At 43.9% G+C, this 22,955-nt stretch overlaps 1 protein-coding gene across 1 annotated transcript; it reads left to right on the top strand.

Moving 5' to 3' along the window:
* Positions 1-11,015: 11,015 nt before the first annotated feature.
* LOC139063444 (uncharacterized) lies at positions 11,016-14,766 on the top strand. The gene is made up of 7 exons (XM_070545300.1): positions 11,016-11,157; positions 12,577-12,686; positions 12,779-12,928; positions 13,286-13,300; positions 13,759-13,917; positions 14,074-14,233; positions 14,571-14,766. The coding sequence occupies exons 1-7, from the start codon at positions 11,016-11,018 to the stop codon at positions 14,726-14,728; spliced, it is 894 nt and encodes a 297-aa protein (XP_070401401.1). The 3' UTR covers positions 14,729-14,766.
* Positions 14,767-22,955: the final 8,189 nt, after the last annotated feature.

Genomic DNA, 22,955 nt, shown 5'->3' with positions numbered 1-22,955 from the left:
CGGGAGTGATTGGAGGGCGACCCGCACCCACGGAAAGCACCGTCTGTGTGGAGACTTCTCAGACTGGGACGTTACTCGAGGTGAATTGTAAGCTGGACAATGTTCTAGCTGCGATACCGGTATTAGTGCGCAAAATGTATGTCATCTCGGAGAGTCACCGGACGGTTTGGACAAGCTTAAAACCCAAAATTGGCTTCACTGAAGGACTGGAAATGATCAGTTTAAAGACTGAAGGCAGAGAGGAAATTTGTCTCATTCTGACCCAAACAAATTCTTGTCATCTGAATCTGACGCCCTGGTAGCGTTGAGCTGCAAGCAACTAAAACCCCCCACGAAGGAATGCAGACAGATGCTGTGAAACACCCCCCCCCCCCCCCCCCCCCCCCCCGCCTTCGGATTGGTGGACTTCTGCCGGGCGAGGTCATCAACTGGAGGAGTCAATGTGCTTTTTGCTTCTCCCAAGATCTCCCTCCCACCTGTGACTGTACAGTAGATGAGTGCCGTAGATGGCTGCTCTCGCTGGGGGCAACAGGATCCCAGGACTTGATTATAGTTTGAGATGTGCTGCATAAAAGATTCTTTTCTTTGTTTCTTTCTTTTCAAAAGTTTGTACAGCTGACAGGTTAAACCAAGAATGCAACTAAATTAACAAATCCAGGTGTTTCTAATGAATTCAAATAAATTATAATTGTATGATAATGTCTTAAAACAACATGAACAAATCAAAAAGGTGCTAGAAAAAACTACAGGGTCCATTGCAGTTTTAGGCTTCTCAACAAGATGTTCATGGATTTCAGTTCAGATGGCTGAACTTGGATTAGTATGGAGCTAGATGAAGCTCTCTGATGACTTTGCCAAAGTTGGCCTCTTCACAGGTGAGGATCACTCAGATAACAGAAAGTGGACACAGGATTTTGTTGATATGTCCAAGCAGCACCATCTACTGATGAAAGCAGGAAAAACCATGGAGTTGGTGGTGAACTCTCACAGACACAGTGACCCAATTAGCTCATAAGCCCCGCCAAGCATTTTCTTCACAAGGTACTATTGAGGTTTTCCTTGTTTCCGACATTTTTGATTTATAGTAAATCCAAGGGGTATGTAGGTAGTATTTTCTGGTCTCTTTCTGTTGGCTACTCTGGTACCTCCGCTGTTTCCTCCATCAGCTCTGTTCACTGGTGTGCCTGACTTTATGCTTCTTCTGCCGGGTTGAGCAATTAGCCTGTTTATTGTTTTGAGCACTGCTGCCACATACAGTAGTGACGGGAGGCTTGTGTAGCTTTCAAGCATAAAAAGCCCTAATAATAATGGGTCTTCCTGCGTCTTGTGCCTCCCTGGCACCCCACTGCACAACCTCTCCAGGGAGGTGTGCCCCACTTATTGAAAAGTCATTAATCATAAACCAGTGATCCGACTGAATTCTACTCTTCACATTGTAAGGATTTGAGTTTGACAGGCCAGGTCATAGCAACTGGGGGCTTGTCCAGGATACTCTTTTTTGTTTTTGTTTATGAATCATCTAGTTACATTTAACTGAAAAACCATATATGGCATACATAAATATGTAATCTTATAACATGGTGAGCTACCTTAATCTGGTTCATCATATCACTCTGGACAAATCCAACCTCTGGATGCGTCTCAAAACATCTGCATTGTTCTTTGATGTAACAAACATGAGTAGGTCACGTAGATTAAAAGTGAATTATGCTATTTGCTCCAACCCCCAACCACAATAGGGCTGCGTATGTTGTTGGCTCTCATCCCTGCCAGATGTCAGAGTCATAACACAGTAGGTCATTTCCTCTCTGATTGCAGAGGTTTGCTGTTAGGTGTTTGTGCGCATGTGTTTTCTTTAATCTGCAGTTACCTACACAAACAAACGCAAATAAATGATTAAACAGCTGTCATATAATAGACAGGACAGAAAAAAAGCTGAAAAATGGCACAAACAGAGAAAACTAAGGAAAAATGATTACTTTTTGTTTACTTCCCAGATTGTAATCTATTCCTAGGGATTTTAAACTAAAACCCATCTTTGGTCCACTCACTCAGCTGATTGAGTATGCTCCAGAATCCACCAACAGCTACACTGATGGTCTGAATGAGGTAAAACACTTGTTTAGATTATGTTGTTCATTGTGTTAACACAGATTACAAAATAGTGAGAAAGCCAGTGTGTTGCTACTGCTCCACTTTAGGGCACATGCAATCTCACCCACCTACCAACAAAGCTATACACAGACAACAGACACAAAATGTATTTAGAAAGAAAAAGAAACATAGCACTATGAAATCCTTTAGAAACCCATTATGTTCTTGATGTGTATTGTTCACACTGGTCTTTCCTGAGGACAGAAGGGGCCACCGTCCTCAACAGCTTTCCAACCATACTTCAACAAAATTATTATGAAAAAAAAAAAAATTCATGGAACTAGGAATGGGCAATGTATCGGCATCAACATCAATATCGGCTGATGCTAGTCATTTTTTAACATGTTGGTGTTGGTTCGATAAATAAAAACGAGCCAATATTAACAACCAATATTTTTTCTATCTCGTCTCCATGTGTTTGCCTGTTTCAGAGGGTTGGGGGGTGATGTGTAATTGTTTAATCATGTGAACATTGAATGAAATCATCTCAGAACCGTAGATGTGTGTGTTGTGTGTACATCAATTCAGCTTTAATAATTTTCATTCCATACAAAATCTGCTGGTTTTAGAAGCATTAATGTCAGTATATTTGTATCTGCAAATATTGGTTATCATCCATCGTTACAACTCCGACGTGCTGTTAAAATGTGAAGGAGGGGGTAACATAAGAAACATGACAGTGGATTTAAAAATGGATTTAATTGTTATAAAAGGTTTTAAGTGCAAACAGATGGTGAACATTATTAAAATATTGCAAAACGAAAATTTCTCAAAAAGGTTAACAGTTAAAAGACAACTTATCAACAATTAAAACACCTGGTTAAAACTTTGTTAAAAGTTTTACCGAAACTGAAAGTGTTTTAAATTCCACAAAGCTGATAAAAGTCTTAAAACCAGAACCCTAACCCTAACCTTTAAAATCCCCAAACCAGAGATCATTAACTCATTCACTGCCAGCCGTTTCCTGATCGGTAAAGCCCTTCGCTGCCAGCGTTGCTCACCATTTTTACTGTTTTTTAAGAGTCACAGAACGTTGCGCGGTAGGATGATGTTGACGCCAAAACAACCAAAACAACCAAAACAAAGAGGAGACTCACCTCTACATCAGGAAGAAACTGCGCATTTCGAGCGTTATCCGTTCTTTCATAATCCGTTGTTGAATTGTGATCGGCAGAAGCTTTTCCGGTTCGCCCCTCACTTTTTTTAAAGCAGCGGCCCAAAACAATCTCCTAACACATGGATTTTCTGCTTCCTGATCACATGACGTGTGACGTACGCGGATGAAGATCGGCTTTAGAGCTGAGATGTTTGTTCTCATGGTGCGGGGGCTCGTTCCGACGCCCACACAGTAAAAACATGCAAATGACAAAGACTTTAGTCATCAATGGCAGTGAATGAGTTAAGATCGTCACTCAGTCAACTAAGTTGACATCAACCAAAGATCCCTATGGATCACTCAGAGTTTTACCCTTTAAAACTCATCAACTTGCAGTTAAAATTATGAAAGTTAAAACTCTTCAAAAACAAAGGGGTTTAAAACAAAACGAGGAGAACCCTGAACTGCTGCCTCCCAGACTGCTAAAGGCACAGCTTTTTTATCCCAGGTGTGGGTCGTCAGAAGGATTCGTCTCAGCTGTGCTCCTCAGCAGCCAAGAGAGGAGGAGGAGGGGCAGTGTTGGGCTGATCACCGGGGCTGGGTGATCCTGGCTCCTGCATCCAAAGTGGCCAGGCTGGTGCCCATAACACCCCCACACATAAAAAACAAGAAAAAGGATAAAAGTTAGTAAAAACTTACAACAATACCAACTTCTAAAATGTTTTCTTAAAAGTAAGGATCCCATATTAAAAGCGAAGAGAGCCCCGATATAAAAACAATAAAACAGGCTATCTGAATCCCTACTCTTCATGCAGAATATTGAAGGGGGGCATATTAAGCACAAAACCAGCAGAGCCTGGAAGAAGGCCTCTGACTAGCAATCCCCCAGACTCCCTGGGGTGCACCTGAGATGGTGCCCACAGGGACATCAACACTACCCTCTTCACTGCAACACTAGGTAAAAACAACCAGGTCCCTCCCTAAAGAGGGAGGGACTCTGAGCCTGCCTGCGTTGGTCATCTCTGGATCCAGCGACTCCTCTCCTCATGTTTGGCTCAATGAGGCTCGTAGACTCTGAGAGCCCATCCAGCAGTGGATCCTCCATCAAGGGCGGGCCCTCCAGAAGCATCCAACAGTCATCCACAAAGCCATCTGTTGCTTAAAACCTTAAAACAACTAAAACGCCATTGAACTACCACCACCAAGGAATTGTACATTCCTTCACGGTCTGATGTAGTTAAATATCCTGGATGAGCCCCCATTTATGTTACATCCCTGACAGGAGGTGTTCAATTGTGAAGGAGGGGGTAACATAAGAAACATGATAGTGGGTTTAAAATGGGTTTAATTGTCATAAAAGGTTCTAAAAACAAGTGCAAACAGATGGTGAGCATTATTAAAATAATGCTAAATGAAAATTTCTCAAAGGTTAATCAGGTAAAACACAACTTATCAACAACCTGGTTTAAACTTTATTAAAAGTTTCACCAAACTGACAGTGTTTTAAAAACACAACAGTTGATAAAAGTCTTAAAACCAAAACAGAGTTAACCTCAAAACCACAGTCAACTAAGTTGACAAGAACAAAAGATCCATTTGTATCACACAGAGTTAAAACTATAAAAGTTAAAACTCATCTAAACGAAGGGGTAGAAACCAAAGTCTGAGGCCTGGAGGACAGCAGAACCCCTGCACTGCTGCCTCCCAGACTGCTGAAGGCACAGCCTTTTTATCCCAAGTGTGGGTCGTCAGAGGGGATTCGTCTCAGCTGTGCTCCTCAGCAGCCTGGAAGAGAGGGGGAGGAGCATAGATATGTATATACAGTATAAACACTAGATGGCTCGTCCCCGCTGTTCGCCAATAGGATGCGACATAGGAACGTGGTGGCCATCTTACCTCAGACAGCTGCCCCCTTTCTTGACATCAGGGTGTATGGTGCATGTACTATTTAAACAACTCTAACTTGCTCAATTTTCAACTGATTTTCAAAAGGTTTGATTTGTTATAAATGCCAGAGATGTGTCTCAAGCCCTTTTCAGACAGACATTCTGGAACATTTGCGGACAATTCAATCCGGTTTTTAACCGGAACTGTGTTTTCAGACACACCACTTTTGTACCGAAACTTGTCCTTTCGGCTGCGTTCACACAGCAGGGAAAAGTTCCAGATGTGTGACGGTGGGGGTGGGTGTGTGTGTGTGTGTGTGTGTGGGGGGGGGGGGGATCGGACTTATGTTAGGAAGAAGAAGAAGAAAATATCATTTCTATAGCGCCTCTCAAGATAAAAATCACGAGGCTCTTAAGCAGAATTCTGCGCACACGAAGACGCATAAGAGATCTGGATGATGAAATGGTGAAGCTCAATGATTAAAGGAATCACTGAAGCGGTGTGAAGCGCTCCGTCGCGCGTCTAGGCGGTACCGTAGGAGGCGAGCTGCCGTGGTTTGCCGCATGCTACAGCAGCGGGCTATCTAGGTGCGCACAGTGTCCCCCGGTCCCCTCCTCCTCCCCCTCCCCCTTGTCCGGAACTTTACCTCACCAGTCTGAAGCAGCCACCGTGTCCGTAACAAGTCCGGACCTGTTACTAGGGGCTTCGTCCGGTTAAATTCCGGAACACGTTATCCGGATGTTTGTATTCAGACACAAAGGACTTACGGACAGAGTCCGGAACATTTCCGTTTTTCATGGCCTGTCTGAAGGGGGCTTATGAAATAGGATGAGTTCGGCCCAGAAATTCTTATTTCAAGCCACAAAGAATTTAATCTTTCATAGATAACACATTTAATTGTAAGCTACAGTAACTTAAAGTATACATAGCCTATTATTATATTCTATCTATCTATCTATCTATCCATCCATCCATCCATCCATCCATCCATCCATCCATCCATCCATCCATCCATCCATCTATCTATCTATCTATCTATCTATCTATCTATCTATCTATCTATCTATCTATCTATCTATCTATCTATCTATTCCTGGTTTGTGAAATAATATTTAGGAAATAATCAAAAGATAGATTAGGTTAATAAATGAAATGGATTACAGTAATAAATAAAATAGATTACAGTAATAAATAAGACATATTACAGTAATAAATAAGATGGATTACAGTAATAAATAGATGGATTACAGTAATAAATGAGATAGATTACAGTAATAAATAAGATGGATTACCGTAATAAATAAGATAGATTACAGTAATAATTAGACAGATTACAGCACATGTGTCAGACACAAGGCCCGCGGAGAATTTTTATGTGGCCCGCGAGATAAATATCAAAAATATATTAAAACTGGCCCGCTGGCCGATTTTACCGCAAAGACTTCAACTCCCATGATGCTTTGCCGCATTAGCGCGGAGCCGACGCGCCCCCTCCTTTGTGTTTTTTCCAGCGTCTGCTGCCGGTGTCTGCAGCTCCGCTGTCTCGGACAAACGGAACACTCCTCTCACTCAGCGCCGAGTTTACTCAGCTATTTTCTGACGTTGAAGCCCAGAAACTGAGATTCTAGCCGCTCCGTAATGTGTTCACGACTGAAAGAGAAAGTTTTCCAACTAACGTCCAGACAGAGCTGATATAACTCCAGGGAGCAGCAACACGCTCAAGCCAGCATGACTCTGTGGTTGCTGTCGTTGTTTTTCCTCCACGACACACAACAACGTGGTCAAGCTGCTCAGACATGTTCAGCAGCACAAACCTATGTGAGCACCTGTTGTCATCTAATGTTGTCATTATTATGATGAAGATGAACAAAACAACAGGAGTCTCCTCCTCAGCTCAGGTCAGCCCCATGATGCAGGTATCTGGCTGGAACAGGTGAGCATCACAGCAAACCAGTGGAGCAAACTGAGCTTTAAATATGTTGGTTTTATGCTCTTTTTCTGCTCCAAAACATGAAAGTTAACAGGTGAGATGTTGCATTTTCATTTAAGATCAAATGATATTTTTATTTTGTTGTTGGCCCATGAGAAAAGATTTAACCTACAGTAAAAAAGGAAGTGGAAAGGCTGCAGATAGTTGAATCGAATAGAAAATCCCTTTATTGTTCCTCAGTGGGGAAAGCTAGACGTCACAGCAGCGATGACACTTATTACAGGAGGAAAAAAGGAGAATAAAAAATAAGAAAAATGAATAAACAAGAAAACATAAATCCTGAATAGATTTTAAAAATGCTGATTATACCACAAGTAATGAATACCACTGATGCCTTTTATTTAAAAGTGACTTGCTCGTGTGTAATTTGGTTATTAAACATTCAGTGTTAATGCAGAAATATGTTTGTTTCCAAATTTAAAGGTTCAAAATTGCATACATGTTGATAAAGAAAATGTACAAATTTGCCGTCACTTTTTCAAAAAATATTAAGTTTGGCCCTCCACTCCGTCCCAGAGTTTCATTTCGGCCCCGTGTGAGTTTGAGTTTGACACCCCTGGATTACAGTAATAAATAAGATGGATTACAGTAATAAATAAAATGGATTACAGTAATAAATAAAATAGATTACAGCAATAAATTAAATGGATTACAGTAATAAATAAGATGGATTACAGTAATAAATAAGACAGATTACAGTAATACATAAGATAGATTACAGTAATAAATAAAATGGATTACAATTATCTCCTCCTTGAACTGTCACCTTATCGTGGTGGAGAAGTTTGAGTGCCCTAATGATTCTTGGAGCTATGTTATCTGGGGCACTTTGTGCCCCTGGTAGGGTCTCCCATGACAAATTGGTCTTAGGTGAAGGGTGAGACAAAGAACGGTTCACAGGATCTTTCATGGAGGTAAAGTCAAAGAGTCAGAGTACCAGGCCCGGAGGGTTACCGGGGTCCCACCCTGGAGTCAGGCCTGGGGTTGGGACCCGTGAGCGAGCGCCTGGTGGCCGGGCTTTCGCCCATGGGGCCCGGCCGGGCCCAGCCTGAACCGGATACATGGGCTCATCCAACGGTGGACCCACCACCCGCAGGAGGTACATGAAGGGTCCGGTGCAATGTGGATCGGGTGGCAGACCAAGGCGGGAGCCTTGGCGGTCCGATCCCCGGACAAGAAAACTGGTTGTTGGGACATGGAACATCACCTCGCTGGCAGGGAAGGAGCAGGAGCTTGTGTTAGAGGTTGAGCGGTACCGGCTAGACATAGTCGGACTCACCTTGACACATAGCATTGGCTCTGTAACTCAAGTCCTTGAGAGGAGTTGGACACTCCTTTGCTGGAGTTGCTCCAGGTAAGAGGCGGAGGGCTGGGGTTGGCTTTTAGTTAGCCCCAAGACACTCTGCCTGTGTGTTGGGGTTTACCCCAGGGGACGAGAGGGTAGCTTCCCTGCGCCTTTGGGTCGGGGAACGGGTCCCGACTGTTGTTTGTGCTTATGGGCCAAATATCAGTTCGGAATACCCACCCTTTTTGGAGTCCCTGGGACGAGTGCTAGATAGTACACCATCAGGGGACTCCATTGTCCTGCTGGGGGACTTCAATGCTCACGTGGGCAATGACAGCTTGACCTGGAGGGGTGTGATTGGGAGGAATGGCCCGCCTGATCTGAACTCGAGCGGTGTTTCGTTTTTGGACTTCTGTGCAAGCCATAACGAACACCATGTTCGAACATAAGGATGCCCATCGGTACACTTGGTACCAGGGCAGCCTGGGTCGCAGGTCGATGATAGACTTTGTAGTCGTATCATCTGAGCTGCGGCCATATGTTTTGGACACCCGAGTGAAGAGAGGCACGGAGCTGTCAACTGATCACCACCTGGTGGTGAGTTGGATCAGATGGCAGGGGAAGATGCCGCGTAGACCTGGCAAACCCAAACGCATAGTGAGGGTCTGCTGGGAACGCCTGGCAGAAGAACCTGTTAAGACGGTCTTCAACTCCCACCTCCGGCAGAGCTTCGACCGCGTCCCGAGAGCAGTGGGGGACATTGACTACGAGTGGGCCTTGTTCCACTCTGCAATTTTTGAGGCGGCTGTTGCTAGCTGTGGTCGCAAGGTGGCCGGTGCCAGTCGTGGTGTTAACCCCCGTACCCGCTGGTGGACACCAGAGGTTCGGGGAGCCGTCAGGCTGAAGAAGGAGGCCTACAGGGCGTGGCTGGTCTGTGGGTCTCTGGAGGCAGCAGACAGGTACCGGATAGCCAAGCGGGGTGCAGCAGTGGCAGTTGCTGAGGCAAAATCTCGGGCATGGGAGGAGTTTGGTGAGGCCATGGAGAAAGACTATTGACTGGCTCCAAAGAGGTTCTGGCAAACTGTCCGGCGCCTCAGGAGAGGAAGGCAGCAACTCTCTCACACTGTTTACAGTGGGGATGGGGAGCTGCTGACGTCAACTGAGGCTATAGTCGGATGGTGGAAGGAATAATTTGAGGAGCTCCTCAATCCCACCTATGCACATTCCGAGGAGAAACCAGAGACGGGAGACCTGGGGACTGTCCAATCTCGGGGGCAGAAGTTGCTGAGGTAGTCAAACAACTGCACAGCAGCGGAGACCCGGGGGCGGATGAGGTTCATCCTGGGTATCTCAAGGCTATGAATGTTGTAGGGCTGTCATGGCTGACACGTCTCTGCAACATTGCTTGGTCATCGGGGGCAGTTCCTGTGGAGTGGCAGACCGGGGTGGTGGTCTCCCCATCTTTAAGAAGCGTGACCTGAGGGTGTGTTCCAACTATGGGGGATCACACTCCTCAGCCTCCCTGCAAAGGTCTACTCCAAGGTACTGGAGAGGAGGGTCTGATCGATAGTTGAATCTCAAATTGAGGAGGAGCAATGTGGTTTTCATCCTGGCCGTGGAACTGTGGAACAGCTCTATACCCTTGCAAGGGTGATGGAGGGGGCATGGGAGTTTGCCCAACCAAACCACATGTGTTTTGTGGATTTGGAGAAGGCTTATGACCGTGTCCCCAGGGGCACCCTGTGGGGGATTCTCCAGGAGTATGGGGTGGGTGGCTTTCTGTTAAGGGCCATTCAGTCCCTTTACCAGAGGAGCGTGAGTTTGGTCCGCATAGCCGGTAGTAAGTCTGACCTGTTCCCGGTGAGGGTTGGACTCCATCAGGGCTGCCCTTTGTCACCAGTTCTGTTCATTACCTTTATGGACAGAATTCCCAGGTGCAGCTGTGGTGTGGATTGTGTCGAGTTTGGTGGCAGGAGAATCTCGTCTATGCTTTTTGCGGATGATGTGATACTCCTAGCTTCATCCAGCTCTGACCTTCAGCTCTTGCTGGGTAGGTTCGCGGCCGAGTGTGAAGCGGCTGGGATGAGGATGAACACCTCCAAATCTGAGACCATGGTCCTCGACCGGAAAAGGATGGCTTGCCAACTCCGGGTCGGGGGAGAGGTCCTACCTCAAGTGGAGGAGTTTAAGTATCTCGGGGTCTTGTTCATGAGTGAGGGTAGGAGGGATCAGGAGATTGACAGGCGGATTGGTTTAGCCTCTGCAGTTATGCAGATGCTGAGCCGATCTGTCGTGGTGAAGAGGGAGCTGAGCCAGAAAGCTAGGCTCTTGATTTACCTGTCGATCTACGTCCCAATCCTCACCTATGGTCATGAGCTTTGGGTAATGACTGAAAGAAGGAGATCGCGGATACAAGCAGCCGAAATGAGTTTCCTCCGTAGGGTGGCCGGGCTCAGCCTTAGAGATAGGGTGAGGAGCTCGGCCATTCGGGAGGGACTCAGAGTAGAACCGCTGTTCCTCCAGATCGAAAGGAGCCAGTTGAGTTGGTTTGGGCATCTGGTCAGGATGCCTCCTGGACGCCTCCCCGGGGAGGTGTTTCGGGCATGTCCTGCCGGCAGGAGGCCCCGAGGTCGGCCCAGGACACGTTGGAGAGGTTATATCTCCCATCTGGTTCGGGAACGCCTTGGGGTCCTGCCGGAGGAGCTGGTGGAGAAGGCCGGGGAGAGGACGGTCTGGAGCTCCCTAGTTGGGATGCTGCCCCCGCGACCCGGACCCGAATAAGCGGAGGAAGATGACGACGACAACGACAGATTACAGTAATAAATAAGATGGATTGCAGTAATAAATAACATGGATTACAGTAATAAATAAAATGGATTACAGTAATAAACAAGATAGATTACAGTAATAAATAAGATGGATTACAGTAATAAATAAGATAGATTACAGTAATAAATAGGATAGATTACAGTAATAAATAAGATAGATGGATAATGGATTGATCTTGGGAAGGAGATTTTTAACATTCATAAAATCAGATAAACAATGCACAGAAGAAGGTAGCAGCAGCAATGGAACAGCTGGTTCAAATTACTTTACTTACATAAAAACAATTAACAGACTGAAAAATGTACAAGTGTAGGTTTTCTTTGTAAAGCCGGGCGTACACTGTGTGACTTTTTCACTCGCAGCGTTCAGCTTCAGCTCAAACCGTACGACTTCCTCGCAGAGCAGATCTCACGAGTCATGTGCTCACACTGCACGACCCAGTTCTCGCATGCGACCTGACTGCTCACACTGTACGTCTGGTAGCAACACGTCGGCCCTAAAAATGTGCTAAAAATAGCAGTTTTTACTCAACACGTCAGACTTTTTTGTCTTGTCTTGCCTGTTGTCCTTCGGGAGTGCTGCAGGAGGACACACCGGGATTTATGGGAGTTGGATGAGGAAAACAAAATAAAGAGAGTAAATCTGTGTTTTGTGATCAGTTTAATTTGACATGAACACGACAAACACGCTTTCTTGACAATCTTTGTGAGTAAAAAAAATGTGTAGAAACAAAAACGAACAGCGTGTGTTATTAGGGAAATAGCGAGCGACCGGCATTGATGCAGGATCGCGCGCGCATGCGCTGTGAGCGGTTCTGATACTTTTTGGATCGTAGCTGCTCGCAGCTGCTCGCAGCGCTGCTTCAACAGTGCGATGCCCTCACGAGGGACGAGCGAAATATTAAACACACCAGAAGTCCGTGCAACCTCACGACTGCTGATCGGCAGCTGGTCACGTGGTGTTAATCGCCTCTCGTAACCCCCTGTACACTACACGACTGCTCGGCGCAAAACTCGCCCCGATGTCGTGGATTCTCGCATGACTGGAAAATCGGCTCAAAAAAGTGAAAAAGTCGCACTGTGTACGCCCGGCTTTAGCTGTGCGACTTTTTCACTTTTTGAGCCGATTTTCCAGTCGTGCGAGAATCCACAACATCGGGGCGAGTTTTGCACATCGGAGAACTGGGTCGTACAGTGTGAGCACATGACTCGTGAGATCTGCTCTGCGAGGAAGTCGTACAGTTTGAGCTGAAGCTGAACGCTGCGAGTGAAAAAGTCGCACAGTGTACGCCCGGCTTAACAGTTACAGATGAAAGGTGATCCCACATTGTCTCAGTTTGTCACAGCGGCGATTTGAGCATCCGTGGGCTGCACAAAGTCAGCCATGTTGACCCTCAAGCTTCACAATTAATAAAGGTGTATTTCTGCAAACACATCTCCAAAAATGTCCTGTTTTAATATATCTTAATTTAAGTTTTGTGTAACAAACCAAGACGCTTCCCAGACAGCAGCTGACTCCTGTCTGGATCCGGATCCAGACCGGTACATCCGCGTTTCAGTCACATCCGCTTTATGACTCCTGTCTGGATCCGGATCCAGACCGGGACATCCGCGTTCAGTCACATCCGTTCCATGATTCCGACCTGGAGCCTGACTGGATGCTGTCTTCAGGAGGCAGTGCACATGCAGTTTGCGGATGCAGATCAGTTCCAATCCGGTGGGAGGTGACCCAGTTGCGCACGCATATTTTGCCGACCGCAATAAAAGAGAAGGAATTCAGATCAGGCAACACGTGAGAAAGCAAGTTGTGGATGGATGAAGCAACGACGTTCGTTTACAAATCTTTTCCGGTAAGTTACACATTCATGTTTGTGAGGGTAACAAGTTTTCTTTTTCCGATAGACAAAGTGTATTTACATTTTTAAAACGTAACCTCTGTTTAACTGAGCACTCGGAGAGATGCAGATGCTAACTACAGCAACATGCTAACCATAGTTGCAGTACCTGTCTGTATCGGGAACTTTTGCTTTTGTTTGGGTTTCCAGGCGATTAACGATTGTGTATGCAAAGCTAAAAGCACAAAGGCCTTATAAAACGCTCAAAAATCAATCATATTCGAAGTAAACAAAGTGCTAAGATAAACCTTTAGAGCTAGGGGGTGTCTTTGAATGACAATTCCACATCACTAGCTACGTGTTGACGAGTGTACACATTTCTCCAATATTCCACATGAAGGGCTCTAAAACAAATTAATCATTTTATCAAGGATATTTTAGGTGGCCTTATATGGGGTGGGGCGCTGTGAGGTTTCACACACACACACACACGCACGCACACACACACACACACACACACACACACACACACACACACACACACACACACACACACACACACACACACACACACACACACACACACACACACACACACAGGTAAATAGGATGTAGGGGGTTGTGAGTGAAAATGTTAATTTAGGCGCCTGTGTTTGCCTGCTCTTTGTTCTGAGTTGGAGTAGAATCAAACCACTGTGTGGTCTTTGATTATTTTACAACATACAAAAACCTATTTCTTCTTTATTTCAGGTTTTGTCAGAAAACAGCCCTTTACAGAGGAAGTGAACACTTTTGAGAACTGGCTCAAAGATGCTGCACATTCCCAGCTGAAGCAGAAGTTGGTGAGTTTTGTTTGTTTGCACTGTATGTAATCTATGCTCTGTGAAAGGGTCGGTTGAGTAAAGTTGATGTCACCTGACGACTGGGGTTATCCACCCTGGGCTTATAGTGTTTTTTTATTTTAATGTATGATTTCATTTTTTTTCCCCCCGTTTTAGATTTCCTCGATGGCAGCTATTGGGGGCCATGACACCAAACGCATAACGTGGAACATCCTGGCACACATTTTCCACGATGATGCTGGAAAGCAGATTAATTGGAAAGGTGTCAATGGGAAGAAGTCTTTCAACCAGATGTCATCAAAAACACTGATCCTGCGTAAGTACCCATTTTAAAATGTTCACACATTTTTCTGGGTCAACAATATGTGCTCCACTACGACAGCTCTTGCCACTAGCCAGTTCATACCTTTGCTATTCACACACTGAGGTATTGTTTCCAGCGTTTCACTTCTTATAAACGCTACACAGCGTCAATATAAACTTGTATAGCTACTTCTAAAGCTGGTCTAATAAAAGAAGAAATAGTATTGAGAGCTTTAGTTGACAAATTATTTTCTGCTTACAGAAAGATGATATTAGTGGAGATTGTCCTGTTGCAATAGAAAATTGTGGTGGTGGATGATTAACATTTAAATCTGATTTTGTGATTGCAGATTCTGTGAGAAAAAATCCCATCTCCTGCGCTTCCACTGACCACGACATATATAAACATGCTATCCGCTGGTTTAACTTGGCAGCAGATCGAGATTGCTCAGGGCGACGTAGTGGTACACAAGAAGTTCAACCCGCTGACCAGCATTCATCTTTTTAACACAAATTACAGTCTGGTAACACAATTTTTTAAAACTGTTTGCATTACTATTGTTATACTTTATACTTTGCTTGCATATGTAACAGACAGTTTTTTTTATACAGTTTGTATTACTATTAATAAATATTCATCAAAACTACTTTTATGGTTTGGGGGTGTATTTCCTTTAACATAAAGGATAAGTGTGGTGTGACAGATAATTTTAAATCATTTACTCCAAAGCTCTTATTTTTTGTAAAGACTTCTCAGCTACTGCATGTTTTCATTTACTAATTAAACATTAAGGAATTCCAATTATTAAAAAAAAAATACAGGCTGGATTATTTTCTTTATGAAAGCGCACACAAAGACGAACCTGGTGAAGGACGGGTCCAAAATGGATCCTGACTGGATGATGACTTTGATGCATGGGTCCAAAACGGATCCTGATTGGATGATGACTTTGATGCACGGGTCCAAAACGGATCCTGATTGGATGGTGAGTTTGATGCACGGGTCCAAAACGGATCTGGACTGGATGATGAGTTTGATGCACGGGTCCAAAAAGGATCCTGACTGGATGATGAATTTTATGCACGGGTCCAAAATGGACCCGGATCGGATGATGTGCCAAAGGAGTTGATCCGGACATACTCCTCACCGGATGTGATCCGGATCCGGGATCATGATCCGTTCCGGATCTTTTCCGGAGTGCAAGTGGACTCCGATATGGGTCCGTTTTGCTGATCTGTTCCAAAGCTTACGGTACCTCCAGGACGGATCCAGTGTGAAGTCCGTTTGCTATCTAAAAATCACAGGCAATTTAGCATAAATTTATTTAAAATAAAAGAAGCGACTCCCACTGAGGTAAACAGTCAACTTTGTTTTGCTAAGCAGTCCACCCACCGTAGCCTCGTCATCTCTAAGCCAAGTTAGACAGCTAATAAATACAAAAACATCCACAAACAGCCATTTACACAACAATTGGGCTGTCGTAAAGTCGTTATTGGTTTTGTAGCACCACATAAAATGTAGATTGTGGTCTCAACCTGAATAACATGCAGATAGCCTAGGCGGGGCACATGGTTCACAATTAAGCCACTTTCAAAAGCAAATGCGTTACTTACAACATGTGCAAGTATGTTGTCAAAAGCCCATGTGTTCTAAGGTTTGTAACAAGGCAAACTGCTTGTAAATCCGTTAACATTTCATCGAGTTAAGAGAATTTTTGTTTAAGCTGATCATTCACCTTCCAGCTCCTTTCATTGAGAGCGGAGGGGTCTGTTGTCTGAGGTAAGATGGCCGCCGTTTAGCTACGCCCTCAACTCCCGCTTTCGCCATCTAGTGTTTATATACATATCTATGGGGAGGAGGGGCTGTGTCGGGCTGATCACCGAGACTGAGTGATCCTGGCTTCTGCATCCAAAGTGGCCAGGCTGGTGCCCATAACAGCCATATTAGGTATCTTAATATCGCATATCGGTATCGGCCCAAAAATTTCATCGGTGCATCACTACATGGAACAGGCCTGGACAAAAATGAGGATTCCCCTAACTTTTTGGGGAAAATACTGCAATCAAATAATTCCTGTAACTGTCAATGAGACTTCTGCACCTCTCAGCAGGTATTTTGGCCCACTCCTCATGAGCAAATTGCTCCAGTTGTCTCAGGTTCGAAGGGCACCTTTTCCAGACAGCATTTTTCAGCTTTTTCCAAAGATGATCAGTAGGATTGAGGTCATGGCTCATAGAAGGCCACTTTAGAACAGTCCAATGTTTTCCTCTTAGCCATTCTTGGGTGTTTTAGGTGTGTTTTGGGTCATTGTCCTGTTGCAAGACCCATGAGCTGCGACTGAGACCATGTTTTCTGATACTGGCCAGCATTTCTCTCAACAATCACTTGATAGTCTTGAGATGTCACGGTCTGAGGTCAGCTCTTGTCATACAACTTTTCTTTTTTTTTTTTTACCATGTCCTGTCTGGCTGTGAAGCAAACAGAAATGATGTCTGAATGCTGGTGACAAGCCTTACAGTTTTATTCTCAGGTGGAGCATCAAAGCGTCTGCTTTTAATCAATAATAGTGGCACAGAAGTTAAGTGCTCGCCCCGTAATCGGAAGGTTGCAGGTTCGAGCCCCGCTCAGTCTGTCACTGTCGTGTCCTTGGGCAAGACACTTAACCCAGGTTGCCTGCTGGTGGTGGTTGGAGGGACCGGTGGCGCCTGTGCTCAGCAGCCTCACCTCTGTCAGTGCGCCCAAGGGCAGCTGTGGCTACAATGTAGCTCATCCCCACCAGTGTGTGAATGTGTGTGTGAATGGGTGAATGACTGATTGTGTCTGCTTCTAGACCTGCAGAAAAGGGACACACAATACAACAGGAGCAAGCTATCACTGCATCAACCTGACGAGGAAATATAAAATCAACATTGTTTTACTGAATTGTTTGGCTTTCACAGGTAAAATTTCATAGAAATTTTATTTATTATTACTTTTGGCAGATTCAAGTTATTTCAGTGATCATTATCTTTCTTTGACCGAAGGGTACCAACAATTTTGTCCATGTCTGTAAATAAGAGAACTGCATAAAAAGCTGCTTAACCCTGGTTTGCATGGATGGCGGTAGAAACAGTCAGAGCAGGTCAGAAGTCAGGCCTTCATTGTTGTTTTAGAAAATTGTCTGCAGGACAGATTTCATTAGCAAAATTAATCCACAGTGTGCCATGCTGGAACAGTTGATAGCACGATAGCTTCACCGTGAACAATATGTATGTTGGGTTAATAGGAGACTCTAAATTGCCTCTAGGTGTGAGTGGGTGTGTGATATTTTGTTTGTCTCTGTGTGTCTCTTTGATGGACCTGAGACCTGTCCAGCGCCCCCTAGCACCCTTAAAAGTGCCAGCCCTAGCCATGTGTAGCGTTATGGATTTATGCTCTTTTATGAAAGAGAAACCATGCTACGTATTAATTCGGAATATTAATTTTAATAAATCAATAACCAAATTTTATATTGTTCAGAAGACTCAAAGGTTGTTTTCATCCATAAACTGCCGATAATATCTGAGTGTCTGTGTTTCAGTTCAATGAGGAAACAAGTTTGAAGGATTAAAAGTTTTAATTCTTCAAATTAAACTAATGATTTTGAAAATTGACAAACAGGAAATAACAATCACATTGGCAACTTTGTGGGACAATCTTTTAACAGTTTACATGCTGTTCTTGCTCAAATAGACCTTCTGGTGAATTTATGAAGATTGAGAATGTTGTGACATGAATGCGTGTGTGAGTCTGATTTTGCTTCAGGAAGAAACAGGTGTCTGAGTGAAGTGATGGTTTGGATAAACTTAGGTCTTATCAGAGAACTGCATCAAACGCTAAAACCGTGCTCTGTCTCACCGAACTCTTGTGGACCCTCTTTCGGATCCGGGCCGTGGAGGATGTTGTGGTTCATCCAGATGACACCGGCGGCTGACAGGAGACGTAGGTGTCGAACGGAACCGGTCCAGAGTTGCCCTCGGTACACGTGGATGGTAGAGCGTTTTATCGATGCGCTTTCTTAAGTTAATTCACTCAGAAATCAAAAGACTCGGTAATGAGTCTTCGTTAGAAGTCGCGATTCAGCTATTCTGCCTGGCTTGGCAGAAACAGCGTGAAAGGGGGGAAGAACGAGCCAACAGGCTCTGCCCCCCCTTTGGTTTTCAGGTCTGTTCTTTCCCGTTGTCCAACACGAACTGCCTCATAATACTGAAAACTTACCAAAAACCTCTCTTCTCAAAGCAAAACATGTGCGTCATCAAATGTGTCTGGAGTTTACTGTGGGCAGATGTGTGTGGGTGTGTGTGAATGTTTGTGTGCTTGAGTGTGAAGGTCAGTACCACACATTCAACATTATCTACTTAAGTGTGGATTCATTAATCCATTATAATTACCCCAAAGCATAATAGTCGTTCATTTGATTAAACACATTTATAATGAGCAAAATGATAATGGTTATTTTAACATTAAAATCAAGAAAAAGAAGTTTAAACTTTATGTTTTGACTTGATCTGGGTACAACTCATGTAAACACATCTTCTGGTAGACTGCAGGTGGCAGATGTTATGGTTTCCTCCCAGACTCGCTGGCGTTCAGGTCTTAATCTGTGGGTGAAAGTTCTCAGCGACCCAGCTATGACCCAGCTGCGTCCAACACCACCATTGTGACAGAAAACCCATATTTCCTCACGTTACACATGCTTTGACGGAGGATTGAGAAATTTTGTACACTTATGTAGTGTTTCAGGATGTACAAAAAACTCTCTTGAAGCCATGCTCAATATCCCACAGGAAGTCGGCCATTTTGTTCCAAGTACGCCATTTTGTGTTTTTTGCACACTTCAAAGGTACGTCAATCCCCAAGTGCCCTTTGCCCCATCGCCTTCATACTTCTGCTGAAAACTCTTAAGACCAAGCGGGAAAAACTGAACCTACGGATTTTCCAAAAGTCTAATGGTGTGGGCGTGGCCAGGCCTCAAACTTTGACCCGTCACCACAACATGCTTTACTGTCAATGCTCCCAAATTGACTCTTTTAACCTAATCAACATGAATCTCTGGCAAATAGCAGTAGACATGTTGGGGTCACTTGGTGTCCAGTACTGGCAGGTTTCAAAAAAGGGCGAGGCATTGGGGACATGGCGAATTTTGACATCACACCATGGAATTACGTTTGCCTCTCATTTCCTCAGTTATGATGCTATCGGTCCAACAATTCAGAAGATTTATACAAATCCAAACCTCAATAAATATTATCCTGAAAATCTGGTAGGCGTGGCTTAGTTTCTTCACTAGCGCCCCCTAGGTCCAATAAAAATGTCAGCCCCAAGTCATGCTTTGACTGAGGATTGTGAAAATTTTTATACTTTTGTAATGTCTTAGGACCCACAAAAAACTCTCTTGGAGCCATGCTCCATATCCCACAGGAAGTCAGCCATTTTGGTCCAAGTACACCATTTTGTGATTTTTGCACACTTCAAAGGTACGTCAACGCCACAGCGCCCTTTAGCCCCATCGCCTTCATGCTTCTGCTGAAAGCTCTTAAGACAAAGCGGGAAAAACTGAACCTATGGATTTTCTAAAACTCTAACGGTGTGGGCGTGGCTAAGCCTCAAACACTGACCTGTCACCACACCATGCTTCTACTTTCAGAGCTCCCTATTGGACTCCTTTCATCTATTCAACAGCAATCTCTGCCAAATAGCAATACAAAAGTTGGGGTCACTTGGTGTCTAGTACTGGCAGGTTTCAAAAAAGGGCAGGGCCCTGGGAGCATGGCGAAATTTGCCCTCACGCCATGGAAATACGTTTGCTTCTCATTTCTTCCGTTCTCATGATATCACCAAAAGATTTCTGGTGAGTGATTCTAGTCTGACCCCCAATATAAATAGATGTCATAAGCTGGTGGGCGTGGCCATTTTTCTGCAATAGTGCCCCCACGACCATTAAAACTCTCAGCCCCAAGTCATGCTTTGACTGAGGATTGGGAAATTTTGCAAACTTATGTAGTGTGCCTGGGCCTACAAAGAAATCTCATGGAGCCATGCTCCATATCCCACAGGAAGTTGGGCATTTTGTTCCAATTACGTTACAGTCTCTTTCAAAGCTGGAATATTTTGCTAATGTAAAACATTTTTAGTGGGGACGGTTGGCAGGCTAGGAGGAAAGGTTGAGTCACATTGAGATGACAGCTCACAGTTATCACAGTTAAATGCACACTGGGGAGTCTGGCGTGCATGTGCGCTCGTGCACCACCAGTTGCAGGGCGATGGGTTGGGAGAGCGTCGAGGATGGACTGGAGGGGGTGCGGACGGAGGGCAAGCAGCTTCGCTGCGAGGCGAGGGCCGAACAACGCTGCTTGCAGCTTTAATTGGGATTATTCCTTCGTCTTACTATCAGTGAAGGCAAGAGATGTGATTGCATTTACTTTTCTCATTGCGAAAAGAGTTATATTGCTTTGTTGTAAAAATCAGACAGCCTAGTTTTAACAAATGGATAAAGGACACTACACATTTCTTGAAGCTGGAAAAAATGAGGTTTCCTATTTAAGGGAACACACAGCAATTCTCAGAGACCTGGAGGCTTTTTCTAAATTATGTTGCAGTGTTGCAAACACCCCATGATGTATGAAGCAAAGAGGAGGATTATTATTCCTTTTAAATAATTGTTTGTTTGTTTGTATATGTATATGTGTATATATATATATATATATATATATACATATATATATATATATATATATATATATATATATATATATATATATATATATATATATATATATATATATACATATATATATATATATATATATATATTGTGTGTGTGTGTGTGTATGTGTGTGTACATATGTATATAAGCATATATGTATGTGTGTGTGTGCCGGTCTATACATCAAAGTGAGGACCAAATCAAGTTTTTTTTCTAGGAAACTGAGGACACTGGTAGCAAAGTGAGGACATCATGATGGTCCTCACTATGGGACAATGTCACAGAGCTCTACTGATTATTTTTAGAGGTATGGTGTGAAATAAGTTTTAGTTAAAGGTTAGGGTTAGGAGTAGACTGGTTATGGTTAGAGGTGGGGTTAGGGTTAGAGTTAGGCACAATCCAGTCACTAAAATGAATGGAAGTCAATAACGGTCCTCACAACAAATGCTAGACGAGAGAGAGAGAGAGAGAGAGAGAGAGAGAGAGAGAGAGAGAGAGAGAGTGTGTGTGTGTGTGTGTGTGTGTGCGTACGTGTTTTGTTTTACGTTGTTTTTCTATTGGAGTCTGATATAAATCAACATTATGTCTGAATGTTTTCATTTAACATGTATATTGAAATGGTGTGGGGAGGGCGGGTTATGTAATATGCATAACTGTTCATTTTATTTTGTAAAGGGCACTTTCCAAATTTACTGTGTATGTAAAGACTGTATACTGATGCTCATAATAATAATAATAACTAGATTAAGACGCGGGTTTAGTGTGTGCTAGGAACCACAAAGAGGCAGATATTGAAACGTTGGGGGAATATACTGACCTGTGCTGTCCAACCAAACTGACCCTATTCTGTGATATAATGTAGTAAATGCAGAATAAATGACACAACAGCTTCCTCTCCATTTTAACGTCTAGAGTCAAAGGTTGACTGGCAACAAAGGAAACGACTCAGCTGACCCTCATATGAAGCAGCTTTGAGTTTGCTGCTTGGTGACAGGAAGGTCACCATCAAGTGTAGCCTCTCCTGGAAACATGAATAGAAACTCCTCAGCAGCCACCCCTCCCTCCTTCCTGCCTCCCCCGCTGACACAGCCAATAAATACACACTGTGAGTGCCACTACAACAGCTGGCTGGCTTTGTATGAAAAGTTACTGGTAATTACCCACAGATGCCTCATTGGGATAAGATAGTGGGGACTGGAGAATTAGTTCTGAAATCAGAGGGGAAACGGAGGTTGAAATGATGGTTTCAATTAGGACAAGAAATGAGCTATTCAGGATCTCTACAGAGGAGTTTAACATCTCTCAGGACATCTCTGGTGGAGAACGCCAAATTTTAATCAGCCACTGAAAAGACAAATGTCTTCTCATTAAACGTTCACATGCAAAGTCAAGATAAAGGCTGAACAATAATGAACATGAATGATTTAGAATGGCCTCTTGATATTTCCTACACATTTTTAAAACTCCACTTTTCCTGGATAATTTCACACTAGTTTGTATGTTGTGCTGCTATTACGTCCTTTATAAAATCAAACTACGTCAACAGTGAGACTCCATACTAAAGAGATGCTAAAGAAAAGAGGAAGTGAACTATTTCTTACCCTAAAGTTCAAAAGGATTTGGGGAAATAAAGCACAACCTCTCTTTTCCTCCGAGACCTTGGGCTCCCCAGCAGTTCGACACCTTTCATTCTTTTTCTCAATAATTAAAAACGCAGCAACCCAACTGTCTTTGAGGAATAATGAAGGATTATTCAGTTCAGTTTTACTCATTAACTGCAACCATAGACGTGTGTAAACTACAACCATGGAGGCCTTTAGGCATCAAATACTAATAATAGCTAAAAGTTACAATAACTGCATGAATCAAAAAAGAGTTAATGCCAGGAAAAATATACTTGATCAGGAAAACTGTTTACAAGCAGGAGGCTGGACTATAAACTCCTACTGCAGCCAGCCACCAGGGGTCTTTGTTTTGGTTTGGCTTCAGCTTCCAGGTCTGGAAGTCTAT

This window comes from Nothobranchius furzeri, chromosome 16 (genome assembly GCF_043380555.1).
Source record: "Nothobranchius furzeri strain GRZ-AD chromosome 16, NfurGRZ-RIMD1, whole genome shotgun sequence".
Taxonomy (NCBI): domain Eukaryota; kingdom Metazoa; phylum Chordata; class Actinopteri; order Cyprinodontiformes; family Nothobranchiidae; genus Nothobranchius; species Nothobranchius furzeri.
Note: the sequence above shows the minus strand (reverse complement) of the source record. Positions and strands in the feature narration are given on the sequence as shown.

Coding starts and splice junctions, on each gene's coding strand:
- LOC139063444 (XM_070545300.1), top strand. CDS start 11,016: ATGTCCTGCCGGCAGGAGGCCCCGAGGTCGGCCCAGGACACGTTGGAG. Junction 11,158..12,576: donor GGACGGTCTGGAGCTCCCTA/GTTGGGATGCTG, acceptor ACATTGTCTCAG/TTTGTCACAGCGGCGATTTG. Junction 13,918..14,073: donor CCCAGCTGAAGCAGAAGTTG/GTGAGTTTTGTT, acceptor CCCCCGTTTTAG/ATTTCCTCGATGGCAGCTAT.